Source organism: Pristiophorus japonicus, chromosome 8 (assembly GCF_044704955.1).
Source record: "Pristiophorus japonicus isolate sPriJap1 chromosome 8, sPriJap1.hap1, whole genome shotgun sequence".
Classification (NCBI taxonomy): domain Eukaryota; kingdom Metazoa; phylum Chordata; class Chondrichthyes; family Pristiophoridae; genus Pristiophorus; species Pristiophorus japonicus.
Genome location: NC_091984.1, coordinates 105914626 through 105932550, shown reverse-complemented (window position 1 = coordinate 105932550; position 17925 = coordinate 105914626). Strand labels below are relative to the sequence as shown.

The window sequence follows — 17925 nt, the reverse complement described above, 5'->3', positions numbered from 1 at the left end:
TTGCCAATCCATCCCAGCCAATTCACGCCTCATACCTTCAAAGTTAGCCTTCTTTAAGTTCTGGACCATGGTCTCTGAATTTAATGTTTCATTCTCCATCCCAATGCAGAATTCCACCATATTATGGTCACTCTTCCCCAAGGGGCCTCGCACAACGAGATTGTTAATTAATCCTCTCTCATTACATAACACCCAGTCTAAGATGGCCTCCCCCCTAGTTGGTTCCTCGACATATTGGTCTAAAAAACCATCCCTTATGCACTCCATGTTAGAACAGTGAAGCCATGTTAAAGCCATGTTAGAACAGTGAAGATAACCAATAGGATGAATTATACAGAGTACAAAACATGGGAACAAGATGTCTGCTGCAATTATCACTTATAGCACTCAGGATCTTTTAAATTATTGATCAAAGCACACATCCATCTCTCCCTTCCCCACCCCAGAAAAAGTTAATGGTTTCAACGTTTTTTAATATTTCATTGGTTTGCAATTTTTATGTGTGAAATTAAGCTCAAAGTAGATTTGAACTATTTGCACTTAAACACACTATACAAAAGGGAAAAATGTGATCAACTTTATTAACACAGGGAATGAACTACTGTTTATAGCTACACATCCTGGCTAATAGATATGTATTTTATCTGTAATCTACTTATTATACAGTAACTAGCATTCTACACGGTCTTTCCTTTAGTTGCTTGCCCAACAATTCCTTTATCTGCATATGGCTAGGGATCAACAAAGTTGCCTCTTTCAAGTTTGGTCTCTAAATAGTGGCAGTCCATTGTACCTATAGTCATGAAGTCATTGATACTGCTTAAGAAATTAATGATCCTTAACATGGGAGGGTGGCATCAGTGCACTGGCTCCCTACAATCACTGAGCTAAAATGATCTCCATATTCTGGCAGTAAAACTATGGAGCTACATTTGCATGGGTCTCCATTTCTAACTTGGGGACAGTGGATCAAGCTTTAATACAGTTGGACCTCTCTGGTCCGGCACACTTGGGACCTGACCGGTGCCGGACCAGAGAATTTTTTGAACCACGGGAGGTCAACTGGTGACGACGCTGCTGACAACGACCCGGACACGTTCTGCGCATGCGCTGCGCAGAAGCTTACTGCACAGCATTTAGTCATCTAGAATCACTCCGTTTTTTAAAATCCTCAGGCCCAGCTTCGGTGCCTCAGTCAGCCGCCTGCCCTTTCCTTGCCCGGCCCGCTTACCTCAATGAACACCAACACCTCAAAAAAACACATACATACACACAAAAAAACTAGAGATCGGAGATAAAGTGGAGGATAAAGTCAAGGAGAGACGCCGACCCTTACCCACGATCCTATTCCCGGCGCCAGTCCGTGTGTAAGCCACAAGCAGAGCCCGAGTGGTGGAAGGGGCAGCCTCCTCGCACTGAGAGACGCACGCACACGCCCACGACCGGGGGGAGGGGAAAATGTCTGCTCAGCCGGCACTGCAGCCTTGAGAGCATGCGCACCCTGTCGCCAATCAGGCAAGGAGAGTCGGCCTTGGCCATGCGGAGCACATGTCAAACCACAGCACCAGTCAGTGTGCAAAACCTCCAGCTGACCAGGGCAAGGCTGTCGAGATTTGCCATCCAAAATGCATCACACTTTTTTTTCAATGGACAACCCATGCTGGGACTGATGCCGGACCAGGGATGGTCCCAGACTGGAGAGGTACAACCTGTAATATAAATATGAGGAATCAGCACAATGATGCCTTTTGTGATCCAAACTAAACAAGTACTAGGGGACATACTCTCAGGATAATAGGTCGGCCATATAAGACTGAGATGAGGAGGAATTTCTTTATTCAGAGGGTTGTGAATCTTTTGGAATTCTCTACCCCAAAGGGCTACAGATGTTGAATCATTGAAGGCTGAGATAGATAGAATTTTGGACTCGAAGGGAATCGACAGATAGGGAGATTGGGCAGGAAAGTGGAGTTAAGCTCGACGGGCTGTATGGTCTACTCCTGTTCCTAATTCTTATGTGCCAGTGTAAAACCACCCATTCAGAACAGGTATTGGGTTCAATCCCTGGTCTGTGCTAGGTGGTACTGAGCCATACAGAACGGAAAGACTTTGGTTCAAAATTTGTGCTGAGTTGGCTGCTCTCAGTCTGAGTAACCATTGGGGTGCTTCAGTTGACTCTTGTGCCCCCTGGCAGGGAAGGGTTCCTTGCAAGAAAGTGTACACACTATTTGGAAAGCACAGCAGTGATACCTGTTACATGGATGGACTGGAGAAGCTGGGGTTGTTCTCCTTAGAGCAGAAAAGGTTGAGAGGAGATTTGATAGAGGTGATCAAAATCCTGAGGGGTCCATACAGAGTAGATAGAGAAACTGTTCCTATTGGCAGAAGGGTCGAGAACCCGGGGACATAGAATTAAGGTGATTGGCCAAAGAACCAAAGGCAACATGAGGAAAAACTTTTTACGTAGCGACTGGTTGAGATCTGGAATTCACTGCCTGAAAGAGTGGTTCAATCATGGCTTTCAAAAGAGAATTGGGTAAGTACCTGAAGGAAAAGATTTGCAGAGTTACAACGAAAGGGAGGGGGAGTGGGACTAGCTGAAGTGCCATTGCAGAGATCCGGCACAGGCTCGACGGGCCAAATGGCCCCCTTCTGTGCTGTAACCATTCAATGGGTTCAAAATAGGCCCCTGCCAATTTTTGGCGCACTCACCCGAGGTGCGCCGCTTTTCTACAACTCCAAGCACGGCAAAAATCTTCCTCCCGACTTTGGCCGCTGTCCGGCCTCTCCTCGGTGATGGCGTAGCGGGACCAGTGGATTGGGGGTGGAGCCGGCGTCCCAGCGCTGAAAACAGTGCCGGGACGTCTACATATGCGCGTTCGAGTGTGCGCGCATGCGCAGTAGCTCCTTACCCCCAGCGTGTCCTGCGGCCTGTGTGAGGGACCCGATGCTTGCAGTTGCTGCTCCTATCCCTGGCCGAGTGGTCTCCTGCACCAGCCCGCTGTGTAAGTAGCTGCTTGTGTTCGTGGTCGGAGGAGGCCACAGGAGCAGAAGCGGCAATTCGGGAGACCCATAATAGGGTGCGGCCGTCGGAGGAGGCCACCGGAGCGGGAGCGGCAGTTCGGGAGACCCATGAAAGGGCGAGGCCGTCGGAGGAGGCCACCGGAGGGAGCGGCAGTTCGGGAGACCCATAAAAGGGCGCGGCCAGCTGGTGCAGGGGCAGTAGGTAAACTAAGTAAAAAGAAATCGAAGTATTACGTCACAGCCAAGCGGGTAAGTGTTTGGCTGGCGGATTGGTGAGTATTTAATCTTTTTCTTTTACTTTTCTTATCAGTAGAAAACCTTTTGGCATTGTTGCCACATTAAGTTAATCTAAGGGTTAAGTCATGGCAGAAGAGCCCAGACCCGTGTCATGCTCCTCCTGTGCTATGAGGGAAATCGTCCCTGACTACTATATGTGCGGGAAATGTATCCAGCTGCAGCTCCTGTCAGACCGCATTGCGGCACTGGAGCAGCGCATGGATTCACTCTGGAGCATCCGTGATGCTGAGAATGTCGTGAATAGCATGTTTAGTGAGTTGGTCACACTACAGGTAAAGGTTACACAGGCAGATAGGGAATGGGTGACCATCAGGCAGAGCAGGAGTAGGAAGGTAGTGCAGGAGTCCCCTGCGGTCATCTCCCTCCAAAACAGATATACCGTTTTGAATACTGTTGGGGGAGATGGCTCATCAGGGGAAGGCAGCAGCAGTCTAGTTCATGGCACCATGGGTGGCTCTGCTGCACAGGAGGGCAGGAAAAAGAGTGAGAGAGCTATAGTGATAGGGGATTCTATTGTAAGGGGAATAGATGGGCATTCCTGCGGCCGCAATGGAGACTCCAGGATGGTATGTTGCCTCTCTGGTGCAAGGGTCAAGGATGTCTCGGAGCGACTGCAGGGCATTCTGGATGGGGAGGGTGAACAGCCAGTTGTCATGGTGCATATAGGTACCAACGATATAGGTAAAAAACGGGATGAGGTCCTACAACCTGAATTTAGGGAGCTAGGAGTTAAATTTAAAAAGTAGGACCTCAAAGGTAGTAATCTCAGGATTGCTACCAGTGCCACGTGCTAGTCCGAGTTGGAATAGCAGGATAGTTATACGTGGCTTGAGGAATGGTGCAAGAGGGAGGGATTCAAATTCCTGGGACATTGGAACCAGTTCTGGGGGAGGTGGAACCAGTACAAACCGGACGGTTTGCAGCTGGGCAGAACCGGAATCGATGTCCTGGGGGGAGTGTTTGCTCATGCTGTTGGGGAGGGTTTAAACTAATATGGCAGGGGGATGGGAATGTGTGCAGGGAGACAGGGAAGTAAAATGGGGGCGGAAGCGAAAGGAGATAAGGAAAAGTGGAGGGCAGAGAAATCAAAGGCAAAAATCAAAAAGGGCCACATTACAACATAATTCTAAAAGGACAAAGAGTTTTAAAAAAACAACCCTGAAGGCTCTGTGTCTCAATACGAGGAGGATTCGGAATAAGGTGGATGAATTAACTGCGCAGATAGCTGTTAACGGATATGATGTAATTGGGATTACGGAGACATGGCTCCAGGGTGACCAAGGCTGGGAACTCAACATCCAGGGGTATTCAACATTCAGGAAGGATAGACAGAAAGGAAAAGGAGGCGGGGTAGCATTGCTGGTTAAAGAGAAGATTAACGCAATAGTAAGGAAGATCATTAGCTTGGATGATGTGGAATCTGTATGGGTGAAGCTGCAGAACACCAAAGGGCAGAAAACGCTAGTGGGAGTTGTGTATAGACCACCAAACAGTAGTAGTGAGGTTGGGCATGGCATCAAACAGGAAATTAGGGATGCTGCAATAAAGGTACAGCAGTTATCATGGGTGACTTTAATCTACATATAGGTTAGGCTAACCAAACCGGTAGCAATACGGTGGAGGAGGATTTCCTGGAGTGTATAAGGGATGGTTTTCTGGACCAATATGTCGAGGAACCAACTAGAGAGCTGGCCATCCTAGACTGGGTCTTGTGTAACGAGAGAGAATTAATTAGCAATCTTGTTGTGCGAGGCCCCTTGGGGAAGAGTGACCATAATATGGTAGAATTCTTCATTTAAGATGGAGAGTGACACAGTTAATTCAGAGACTAGGATCCTGAACTTAAAAAAAGGTAACTTCAATGATATGAGACATGAATTGGCTAGGATAGACTGGCGAATGATACGTGATGAGTTGACGGTGAATAGGCAATGGCAGACATTTAAAGATCACATGGATGAACTTCAACAATTATACATCCCTGTCTGGCGTAAAAATAAAACGGGGAAGGTGGCTCAACTGTGGCTAACAAGGGAAATTAGGGCTAGTGTTAAATCCAAGGAAGAGGCACATAAATTGAATTTATAATGGCGAACAAAGAAATGGCAGACCAATTGAACAAATACTTTGGTTCTGTGTTCACTAAGGAAGACACAAATAACCTTACGGAAATACTAGGGGACCGAGGGTCTAGCGAGAAGGAGGAACTGAAATCCTTATTAGTCAGGAAATTGTGTTAGGGATTGAAGGCTGATAAATCCCCAGGTTCTGATAGTCTACATCCCAGCGTACTTAAGGAAGTGGCCCTAGAAATAGTGGATCCATTGATGGTTATTTTCCAACATTCTATAGACTCTGGATCAGTTCCTATGGATTGGAGGGTAGCTAATGTAACCCCACTTTTTAAAAAAGGAGGGAGAGAGAAAACGGGGAATTATAGACCGGTTAGCCTGACATCAGTAGTGGGGAAAATGGTGGAATCAATTATTAAAGATGTAATAGCAGCACATTTGGAAAGCAGTGACAGGATCGGTCCAAGTCAGCATGGATTTATGAAAGGGAAATCATGCTTGACAAATCTTCTAGAATTTTTAGAGGATGTAACTCGTAGAGCGGACAAGGGAGAACCAGTGGATGTGTTGTATTTAGATTTTCAAAAGGCTTTTGACAAGGTCCCACACAAGAGATTGGTGTGCAAAATCAAAGCGCATGATACTGGGGGTAATGTATTAACGTGGATAGAGAATTGGTTGGCAGACAGGAAGCAGAGAGTCAGGATAAACTGGTCCTTTTCAGAATGGCAGGTAGTGACGAGTGAGGTGCCGCAGGGCTCAGTGCTGGGACCCCAGCTATTTACAAGATACATTAATGATTTGGATGAAGGAATTGTGTAATATCTCCAAGTTTGCAGATCACACGAAACTGGATGGCGGTGTGAGCTGTGAGGAGGAAGCTAAGAGGCTGCAGGGTGACTTGGACAAGTTAGGTGAGTGGGCAAATGCATGGCTGATGCAGTATAATGTGGATAAATGTGAGGTTATCCACTTTGGTGGCAAAAACAGGAAGGCAGATTATTATCTGAGTGGTGATAGATTAGGAAAAGGGGAGGTGCAACGAGACCTGGGTGTCATGGTACATCAGTCATTAAAATTTGGCATGCAGGTACAGAAGATGGTGAAGAAGGCAAATGGCATATTAGCCTTCATAGCGAGAGGATTTGAGTATAGGAGCAGGGAGGTCTTACTGCAGTTTTACAGGGCCTTGGTGAGGCCACACCTTAAATATTGTATACAGTTTTGGTCTCCTAATCTGAGGAAGGACATTCTTGCTATTGAGAGAGTGCAGCGAAGGTTCACCAGACTGATTCCTGGGATGGCAGGACTGACATATGAAGAAAGACTGGATCAACTATGCTTATATTCACTGGAATTTAGAAGAATGAGAGGGACCTCATAGAAACATATAAAATTCTGACAGGATTGGACAGGTTAGATGCAGGAAGAATGTTCCCGATGTTGGGGAAGTCCAGAACAAGGGGTCACAGTCTAAGGATAGGCAAGCCATCTAGGATCGAGATGAGGAGAAACGTCTTCACTCAATTGTGAACCTGTGGAATTCTCTACCACAGAAAGTTGTTGAGGCCAGTTCGTTAGATATATTCAAAAGCGAGTTAGATGTGTCTAAAGGGATCAAGGGGTATGGAGAGAAAGCAGGAATGGGGTACTGAAGTTGCATGATCAGCCATGATCATATTGAATGGTGGTGCAGGCTCGAATGGCCGACTCCTGCACCTATTTTCTATGTTTCTAAGCTACTGTGGTTGAGATGGCCAGGGTCAATGTCAGGAAGAATATATTAAATAGGTTTTAATTAAGCTTTGATGGGGTTGAGTAGAAAGTTTAATCATTGGTGTTTGGTGAATAAGGGTGCTTTTTGGTCCAATTTTTTCATTTCAGGTTTGGTCAGGCGGAACCTCTTATAATAGTAAAGCAAGAGGCGATGTTTTTGGTAAAGAGGCGGAGTTTATGTTTGCAGATTTCCTTTATTTTCTTTTAATCTTTCCTTAAAATTTTGTATGTCTTGGTGCTTTAGGTGCAGGTCCTCACCGCTTCCTTCTATTTTTTATTTGTTATTGAATGCTTATTACTTTCTGTGCTTTGTAAGTCTTGGTGTTTTAGAATGTACTAACCTGCGCCAATTTCTTAACTCTCCGCAAGGGTTTTCTGAAGTGGCCACATACGCTGGCCTAAGTAGATTTGGAGTAACTGTTAGCTGGGCAAAGTTGCCTTAATGGCCAAAACTGGCGTAGGTGACTGGGAACATCCCCTTTTGAGAAAAAAAACTAAACTAAAAAAAACATAACTAACTCATTTACTCTGGAGCAAGTTTATTGGGGAAAGTGGGGATTTTTAACTTACGCTAGAAAAACCAAGTTACTCCAAAAAAAACCGGAGCAACTCCTGGCCAATTTTGAGCTCAATGATTCTATGCTCAAATAACTTGCAGATGCTCTCTATCTAAGCTTACACATGAAGCATTGCCATTTGAGTAAGGCACAGCATTAATAGTACATTTAAAAACATACAGAAAAGTTTTGACAGCAATATGACCATAATAAAGGTAGGATTGTTATTGTGCGTGCGCACGGACGTTAATGGATGTGATGTGGATAAGAATGATGCCAAGGAGAAGCTTTACATATAAATTATTAGGTCCATGATACTGTGTATTCAATATTAGGAATGAGTGCCATGATAATCCATAAGCTTAATTACCCAGTTCGTGTTTTGACCACAAGAATAAGAAACAGACAAAACATCTAATTTAAGATGGGCAGAAGCATGAATAATTCTACCATTTGGATAAGTTCTCTAAAGTTTTCATATCGCTTTCTGGTGAAGTGGTTGCTAGTTTCCTGTACCATTTGGCAGTCTACCACTTAAAGCAAACGCAGTTTCTTAAAAATATCATTTATTTCCAGGAAATAGTGTGTGCACATGTACTATTGAATCATATTGTCATTGGCTTTGTTAAAATGCAGCTTCTGCACAAAGATAGGAACACCGTGTTACTAAAAACAAGCTTTAGTTCATTTTTGCCTGTTCTTTCATCTTGAAGTAGGGTTGCACTTTAAAAAAAAATTAAGTTACAATTTCCATAAAGAAGCACAATTGAAGTGGAAAAGATGATGTCATTCTTTATCCTTAACATGTATGTTAATGTTTCTTCAAAGGTGACTACTGCGTGCATTACAGCGATCAAAGAACTGTTTTAGTGTATTTTCAAAGCTGATTAAACTAATGTGGTTAAGTGATTTGCCAGAGACTAATGATCAGCAGCTCTCATTTCCTGTTTGGAAGAATAAAACAAAGCAATGTTACTTTAACATGGATCTGGATTTTTATTTTTTAATATTCTACACATTGATTTAACCATAAATTCAGCAACTGATGTTATATACTAAGGCTCATTATAATTATTATTAATGTATTATTTTAAAGGTATGATGAAATGAAAATTCATTCAAGATGTCCATCACAACCATTCAGGTAAGCAGATTTATTTTATATTTGTAATCTTTCTAATTTAAATACATTTTTAAATGATTATGGTGCAAATAAAGATGAAAATGAGCTGGTTTTCAATACCACTTAGAAACTATTGAAAGGTTTGAAAGGGCGCAACTGATTAAACTTAAAAAAAACTGGTAGCATCAATATAATTGGACAAAAACAACTGCAGTGATTGAATTTCTATTTCTCCTACAAGTTATGTAAAGACACCTTTTATATAAGGTTATGTGTTCCTTCAGCAATATTTGCAAGTTACATTTTTAGGAAAAAGTGAACACCTACTTGAACAGAGACTTTCCCTACAATCCAGGTCTTGGTGCACAGTGTGCTTGTTTTATTGCATCAATCCTCAGTTTCCAAACGGCCAAATGTGATCCACTCTACTGAAACCTACGCAAGGGGGAGAGAGAGCAATACGGGGTCATGTCAAAAAAAGCAACTTGAATTTATATAGTGCCTTCAACAAAGGAAACTGTCCCAAGGTGCTTCACTGGAGCATAATCGATGAAAATTGACATAGAGACAAAGGAAAAGATATTGGAAGGGGTGACTAAAAACTTGTTCAGAGAGGGACTTTTAAGGAGGGTCTTGAGAGGAGAGAGTCGGACAGATTTAGGGAAGTAATTCCAGTGCTCGGGGCCTATTTGGCTGAAGGCAATGCTGCCAATGGTGGGGGAAAAGGAGTGAGGGATGCATAAGATGCCAGGATTGGAGGAACGCAGAGTTCTTGGAGGGCTAGAGGAGGTTACAGCAATGGGAAAGGGTGAGGCTTTGAAGGGATCGAGGCATTAGTGGACTGATAGCCAATGTAGCTCTGAAACACGGGTGATGTCAGGTGTCAGTGGGACTTTGTGCGGGTTAGGATACGGGAAGCAGAGTTTTGGATGAGCTCAAGTTTGTGGAAAATGGGAGGCTGGTTAAGAGAATATTGGTGTAGTCGAGTCGGAAGGGAAGCATAGTGGTTATGTTACTAGACGAGTACTTCAGAGACGTGGGCTTGGGGCATTTAAATTCAGTTAATTAAATAAATCTGGAATAAGAGCATAAGAATTAGGAGCAGGTGTAGGCCAAGTGCCCCTTGAGCCTGCTCCGCCATTCAATAAGATCATGGCTGATCTTCTACCTCAACGCCACGTTCCTGCACTTTCCCCATAATCCCTTGATTCCCTTAATATTCAAAAATCTATCAATCTCTGTCTTGAATATACTCAATGACCTCTGGGGTAGAGAATTCCAAAAATTCACCACCCTCTGAGTGAAGAAATTTCTCCTCATCTCAGTCCGAAATGGCCGACCCCTTATTCTGAGACTGCGACGCTTGGTTCTAGACTCGCCAACCAGGGGAAACATCCTCCCTGCATCTACCCTGTCAAGTCCTGCAAGAATTTTGTATGTTTTAATGAGATCGCCTCTCATTCTTCCAAACTCTGGAGAATATAGGCCTAGTCTAGTCAATCTCCTCCTAGGACAATCCCCCCCCATTCCAGAAATCAGTCTGGTGAACCTCCGTTGCACTCCCTCTGTGGCAAGTATATCCTTCCTTGGGTAAGGAGTCCAAAACTGTACACACTCCTCCAGGTGTAGTCTCTCTCACCTGGGCCCTATATAATTGCAGTAAGATATCTTTACTCTTGCAATCAAATACTCTTGTATTAAAGGCCAACATACCATTTGCTTTCTTAATTGCTTGCTGTAACCTGCATGTTAACTTTCAGTGATTTGTGTGCAAGGACACCCAGGTCCCTCTGAACACCAACATTGTTTAAAAAATACTCTTGTTTTTCTATCAAAGTGGATAACTTCACATTTCTCCACATTATATTCCATTTGCCATGTTCTTGCCCACTCACTTTGCCTGTCTATATCCCCTTGATTCCTCCTCACAACTTACATTCTCACCTGATCATCATAGGCAGTCCCCCGAAATGAGGATGACTTGCTTCCACGCTGAAAAGGGATGTGTTCACAGGTGTTTCAATGAAGGACCTGATATTCCGGATCCCGAACTACATCCTGAAGGGTGGAAGATGCCTGTGCGTGGATTTTTTTAAACATGTGGTGGCCGTTGCACCCCAGCCACCACACAGGCTTGACAGAGCTGGCTCTTGGTCCAGTGGCAAGGATTAACCAAGACGACTGGAGACCAACTCTGCTGCATGGACCTAGTGCGCGCACACATTGCACGCAATGTGGGCTGGCCCGTGCTGCCCCTGCAACCTCACCTCTTCTGGGCCCTGATCACATCCCTCTATGAACTCTCGCCGCTCCTTTGCCCCGACCTCGCCACTCCTGCTGTACCTACCCGCACTGCAATCGGCCGTCGCCCTCTTGCAGCAGCACACGTTGCTCCCTGCAGTGGTAGGCCGCCACACGCCGCTCCCTCTAATGGCCCCGGCCTGCTGATGGTCTTGCAGGCCGGGACCGTGCCGATTTCCGGGCCGGGCCGCTGCTCACTGCTACCTCTAATGGCCCCAGCCTGCTGATGACATCCCAGAGTATGTGCAGTATAAACAGATCAAAGCTCAAATCACCAGGCTCCCAATACAGAAAAGACACACGTTTAATAACCTACAACCCCCACCGTTACAGTTAAACAGGATCACAGACACAGAGCCGTCAGTCAATCGCCTAGCTTGTATCATCAGCAAACTCAGATATATTACATTTGGTCCCCTCATCCATATCATTGATATAGATTGTGAATAGCTGGGGCTCCAGCACTGATACTTGCGGTCCCCCACTAGTTACAGTCTGCCAACCCAAAAATGACCCATTTATTCCTACTCTCTATTTTCTGTCTGTTAACCAATCCTCAATCCCTGCTAGTATTTTACCCCCCAATCCCATGAGCCCTAATTCTGTTTAATAACCTCTTGTGTGGCACCTTATTGAATGCCTTCTGAAAATTCAAATACACCACATCCACTGGTTCTCCCCCACGCCCCCATATCTATTCTACTCTTTACAACTTCACAGATTTGTCAAACATGATTTCCCTTTCATAATTTCGTGTTGACTCTGCTCAGTCCTATTATTATTTTCTAAGTGTCCTGTTACCACGTCCTTAATAATAGATTCCAGCATTTTCCCTACTACTGATGTCAGGCTAACTGGTCTGTAGTTCCCCGTTTTCTCTCTCCCTCCTTTCTTAAATAACGGGGTTACATTTGCCACCTTTCAACCTGCGGGAACCTTTCTAGAATTTATGGAATTTTGGAAGATGACAACCAATGCATTAAAAAAAAACTAGTATCAGTAATGGTGACCATGAAACTATTGGATTGTTGTAAATACCCATCTGGTTCGCTAAATCTGCCATGCTTACCTGGTCAGGCGGACATGTGACTTCAGACCCTCAGCAATGTGGTTGATTCTTAACTGCCCTCTGAAATGGCCTAGCAAGCCACTCAGTTGTACACAAACACTACAAAAAACAATAAGAATAAAACCGGACGGACCACCCAGCATCGACCTCATCACCGGCTTCGGACACGACAGTGACACACCCAGCTCAATCAACCCTGAAAAGTCCTCCTCACTAACCTCTGGGGACTTGTGCCAAAATTGGGAGAGCTTTCCCACAGACTAGTCAAGCAACAACCTAAAACAATCATACTCACAAAATCATACCTTTCATCCAATGTCCCAGATTCCTCCATCACCATCACCATCCCTGGGTTATGTCGTGTCCCACCAGCAGGACAGACCCACCAGAGGTGACAGCACAGTGGTATACAGTTAGGAGGGAGTGGCCTTGGGAGTTCTCAAAATTGACTCTGGACCCTTGAAGTCTCTAGGCTTCAGGTCAAGCATGGGCAAGGAAACCTCCTGCTGATTACCACCTACCACCCTCCCTCTGCTGATGAATCAGTACAGGTGCAGCGTCCAGAATTCGGGACCGAGGCTATTCCGGATTTAGCTTTTTACCGGACTTTGGAACGTCTGTCTGACATCACGAATCCGGAAACACCCAAGTCCAGGTTCGGGTATTTCCAATTTCGGAACATCAGAAAGGGGGGGGTGGAGGGGGGCTGCTCGTCGAAGAGCTATTCGGGTCACCGGGTGATGAGGTGTTCGGGCAGGGCCCCGCCGCCGTGGAAGTGTTCGGGTGGGATCCGCCACCGTGGAGGTGTTCAGGCAGGGCCCCGCCGAAGAGGAGTTGATCGGGCAGCGCCCCGCCGAAGAGGTGGTGTTCGGGCGGGCAGCGGCGGTGAGGTGAAGCCCGAGGTTGGGTGGCGGTGCGGCGAGGCCCGGTACTCAGGATTTTGGACGCTGCACCTGTACTCCTATGTTGAACACCACTTGGAAGAAGCACTGAGGGTAGCAAGGGCACAGAATGTGCTCTGGGTGGGGGTCTTCAATGTCCATCACAGAGGACCACTACTGACCGAGCTGGCCGAGTCCTGAAGGACATAGCTTCCAGACTAGGACTGCAGCAGGTGGTGAGAGAACCAACACAAAGGAAAAACCTACTTGAATTGAATTCCATTTGCCACTGATCTGCCCACCCGATGAGATCATTGAGCAAGTTATTATTTAAATGGAGAAAAATTGCAAAGTGCTGCAGTACAGCAGGATCTGGGGATACTTGTGCATGAAACATAAAAGGTTAGTATGCAGGTACAGCAAGTGTTCAGGAAGGCCAATGGAATCTTATCCTTTATTGCAAAGGGGATGGAGCATAAAAGCAGGGAAGTCTTGCTGCAGTTATACAGGGTATTGGTGAGGCTACACCTGGAATACTGCGGTCAGTTTTGGTCTCCATATTTACGAAAGGATATACTTGCTTTGGAGGCAGTTCAAAGAAGGTTCAATAGGTTGATTCCAGAGATGAGGGGATTGACTTATGAGGAAAGGTTGAGGAGGTTGGGCCTCTACTCATTGGAATTCAGAAGAATGAGTGGTGATCTTATCGAAACGTGTAAGATTATGAGGGGGCTTGACAAGGTGGATGTAGAGAGAATGTTTCCACTGATGGGGGAGACTAGAACTAGGGGGCATAATCTTAGAATAAGGGGCCGCCCATTTAAAACTGAGATGAGGAGTAATTTCTCCTCTCAGAGAATTGTGAATCTGTGGAATTCGCTGCCTCAGAGAGCTATGGAAGCCGGGACATTGAATAACTTTAAGACAGAGATAGACAGTTTCTAAACCAATAAGGGGTTATGGGGAGCGGGCAGGGAAGTGGACCCGAGTCCATGATCAGATCAACAATGATCGTATTAAATGGTGGAGCAGGCTCGAGGGGCCGTATGGCCTACTCCTGTTCCTATTTCTTCTGTTCTTGTGTTGACCTCGTCCTCATCAATCTACCTGTCGCAGATGCATCTGTCCATGGAAGCATTGGTAGCAGTGACAAGCGCACAGTCCTTGTGGAGACAAAAATCAGGTTTTCTGAGGTGAGGACGCCCTCCATTGTGCTGTGGCACTTTTCTAGCAGCTCAAAACTGGTCCTGCATGAGGCACTGTGGGCCATCAGCAGCAAGCAGAATGTGTTCCACCACAATCTGTAACCTCATGGACCGGCATATCCCTCACTCTACCATTACCATCAAGCCAGGGAACCAACCCTAGTTCAATAAGGAGTGCAGAAAAACATGCCAAGAGAGCACCAGGTTTACCTAAAAAAAAAATGAGGTGCCAACTTGGGGAAGCTGCAATGCAGGACTACATGCATGCTGAACAGCGGAAGCAGCATGCTATAGACAGATCTAAGCAATCCCACAACCAACGGATCAGATCAAAGCTCTGCAGTCCTGCCACATCCAGTCGTGAATTGAGATGGACAATTTAACAACTAACTGCAGGAGGAGGCTTCATGAATATCCCCATCCTCAATGATAGTGGAGCCCAGCACATGAGTGCAAAAGACAAGAATGATGTGTTTGTAACCATCTTCAGCCAAAAGTGCCGAGTGGATGATTCATAACGGCCTCCTCCTGAGATCCCCACCATCACAGAAACCAGTCTTCAGCCAATTCGATTCACTCCAATTGATATCAAGAAACGGCTGACCACATTGGATACAGCGAAGGCTGTGGCCCGTGAAAAGATCCCGGCTGTCATGCTGAAGACTTGTGCTCCAGAACTAGCCACACCTCTAGCCAAGCTGTTCCAGTACAGCAACAACACTAACATCTACTTGACAACGTGGAAAACTGCCCAGGTATGTCCTGTCCACAAAAAGCTGGACAAATCCAATCCGACCAATCACCGCCCCATCAGTCTACTCTCAATCATCAGCAAAGTGATGGAAGGTGCCATCAACAGTGCTATCAGGCGGCACTTACTCACCAATGCTCAGTTTGGGTTTCACCAGAACCATTTGGCTCCTGACCTCATTACAGCCTTGGTCCAAACGTGGACCAAAGAGCTGAATTCCAGAGGTGAACTGTGAGTGACTGCCCTTGAAATCAAGGTAGCATTTTACTGAGTTTAGCATCAAGGAGCCCTAGTAAAATTGAAGTCAATGGAAATCTGGGGGAAAACTCTTCACTGGCTGGAGACAGATCTAACACAAAGGAAGATAGTTGTAGTTGTTGGAGGTCAATCATCTCAGCCCCAGGACATTGCTGCAGGAGTCCCTCAGGGCCGTGTCCTAGGCCCAACCATCTTCAGCTGCTTCATCAGTGGCTTTCCCTCCGTCATAAGGTCAGAAGTGGGGATGCTCGCTGATGATTGCAGTGTTCAGCTCCCTTCGCAACTACTTATATAATGAAGCAGTCCATGCCTGAATGCAGCAAAACCTGGATGACATTCAGGAGTAGCAAGTAATATTTGAGCCACACAAGTGCCGGGCAATATCTCCAACAAACGAGAGTCTACCACAGCCCCTTGACATTCAAAGGTATTACCATCACCGAATCCCCCATCATCAACATCCTGGAGGGTGGTCACCATTGCCCAGAAACTTAACTGGACCAGCCACATAAATACTGTGGCTACAAGACGAGTTCAGAGGCTGGGTATTCTGTGGCAAATGTCTCTCCTCCGGACTCCCCAAAGCCTTTTCACCATCTACAAGGCACAAGTCAGGAGCGTGATGGAATATTCTCCACTTGCATTGAAGAGTGCAACTCCAACACCACTCGAGATGCTCGACACCATCCAGGACAAAGCAGCCCGCTTGATTGGCACCTCATCCATCACCTTAAACATTCACTCCCTGCACCATGGCTGCAGTGTGTACCATCTACAAGATGCACTGTAACAACTCACCAAGGCTTCTTTGGCAGCACCTCCCAAACCCTTGACTTCTACCACCGAGAAAGACAATGGCAGCAGGCACATAGGAACACCAAGTTCCCTTCCAAGTTGTGCGCCATCCTAACTTGGAAATATATTGCCATTCCTTCATCGTTGCTGGGTCAAAATTCTGGAACTCCCTCCCTAACAGGACTGTGGGAGTACCTTCACCACAAGGACTGCAGCGGTTCAAGAAGGTGGCTCACCACCACCACCATGAAGGCAATTGGGGATGGGTAATAAATGCTGGCCATGCCAGCGACGCCCACATCCCAGGAACATTTTTTTTAAAGGAGGTAACAGAAGAATAGTTTTGGCTTCATTCACTGGCTTTCTCAGCCCGTACAGATATGATGAGTTTGCTGCATAGTAAAGCAGAAGCTCATGCTGCCTTTTTACTACTCTTTGTAATGTATTTTGTTTGTTTTTCCCACTAGTTTCTGGTCTGTTAGTTGGAGATTACTTCTGTGTGATCCTGTTATCTTCTACTGAAAGATTATCTTTTTATTTCAGTTGAGTTCTGCTGAAATTGCTAACATCTGGATACTTTTGAAGTGTAGTCACTGTTATAATGTAGGAAACGCAGCAGCCAATGTGCGCACAGCAAGGTCCCACAAACAGCAATGTGATAATGACCGGATAATCAGTGTCTATTTTTAAACATGTAAATTATTGTGATAAACTATTGGCTCAACCACATTTTAATAGTGCTAATGGCTCTGCCTCAAGCGCACATTAGATGTTTGAAAATTCCATGTAATGCTGTCACCAGATTGACTTTCACCTTTCACATGATTTTTATTGCTGCATTGTTGGAACATTTGAAAATATGATTCAACAATTTTACAGGAAAACACTTTTTGTTCTTGTAATGGTTACTTTATTATGAAGATGTGAGTCATCCTTAAGTTTAGTTTTCGAAAATTAGCACATTGAATCATATGGCAAGTATTGTCTGCTCTGTGCTTTATTGTGGTAATTCAAGGCTGTTTAACTTTTTGGCCATGTTTTAACAGAGGCAACACTTCAAGTACTGGCCAAGGATCAATGTCCCCTCTGAAATCTTCAAAGATCTCAATGAATTACGCAAGTCCTAGAAGAATTAGCAGAAGTTCCATGCCCATGAACAGTAATCTAAAAAGGTGAAGTTTTTTGTTCATAGAGATTACCTTTTTAAAAATAGTCTCAAACGTTTAATTAATTAACACAGAAATTAAAAACATTCTGTCTTCCCTTTATCTAAATACAATTAAATTTACTTTCAGTCTATGTTGAATTTTTTTTTCTTACCCGGAAAAATGTATGTTTGGTCCATGACATTCAGCTTTGCTCTTTTAAGTGCTTTAGAAATATTTTTGCTGCTTAAAGATTTGTTACTGTGGAATATTGGTGTAGCACTGGGTTATGCACCAGCCAGAGATGAGACAAATGGAGAAGAAAGATTTCAGGTTCAATCTCTGGTCTCTATGATCTACCCACCCAATCATGAATGTAGTGGCGAGGCACAACATTTTACCTTGAATTGAGAAGTCAGAATTCCTACTCCCAATGCTGTCCTGTGACTCTGTGAATACCAGGTTAAGGCATAATTGAGTTGAGCTGCAATAGTCCAAGTGACAAATTGACAGCCCATATTCATCAAGACTCACATGCAGTGAGGCTACTTTGGCAAGGTACCAGAGGACAGAAAATTCCTGTGTAATTAGACTCCATTGAAGATAAATAGGAAAGAAAGAAAAGCACCAGGAGAATAAATTACAATCCCAGCCTTGGTTCAAATAGTTTC

General features: G+C 45.0%; 1 protein-coding gene across 2 annotated transcripts in view; it reads left to right on the top strand.

Annotated features, from left to right (window-relative positions):
- Positions 1-17925, top strand: part of cdc14ab (cell division cycle 14Ab) — a 231351-nt gene that overhangs the window by 190466 nt on the left and 22960 nt on the right. For both annotated transcript variants that reach the window (XM_070887250.1, XM_070887251.1), the window contains exons 13-14: positions 8823-8870; positions 17156-17281. In XM_070887250.1, the coding sequence (XP_070743351.1) occupies positions 8823-8870; positions 17156-17281 (174 nt within the window). The remainder of the gene's footprint in view (positions 1-8822; positions 8871-17155; positions 17282-17925) is intronic.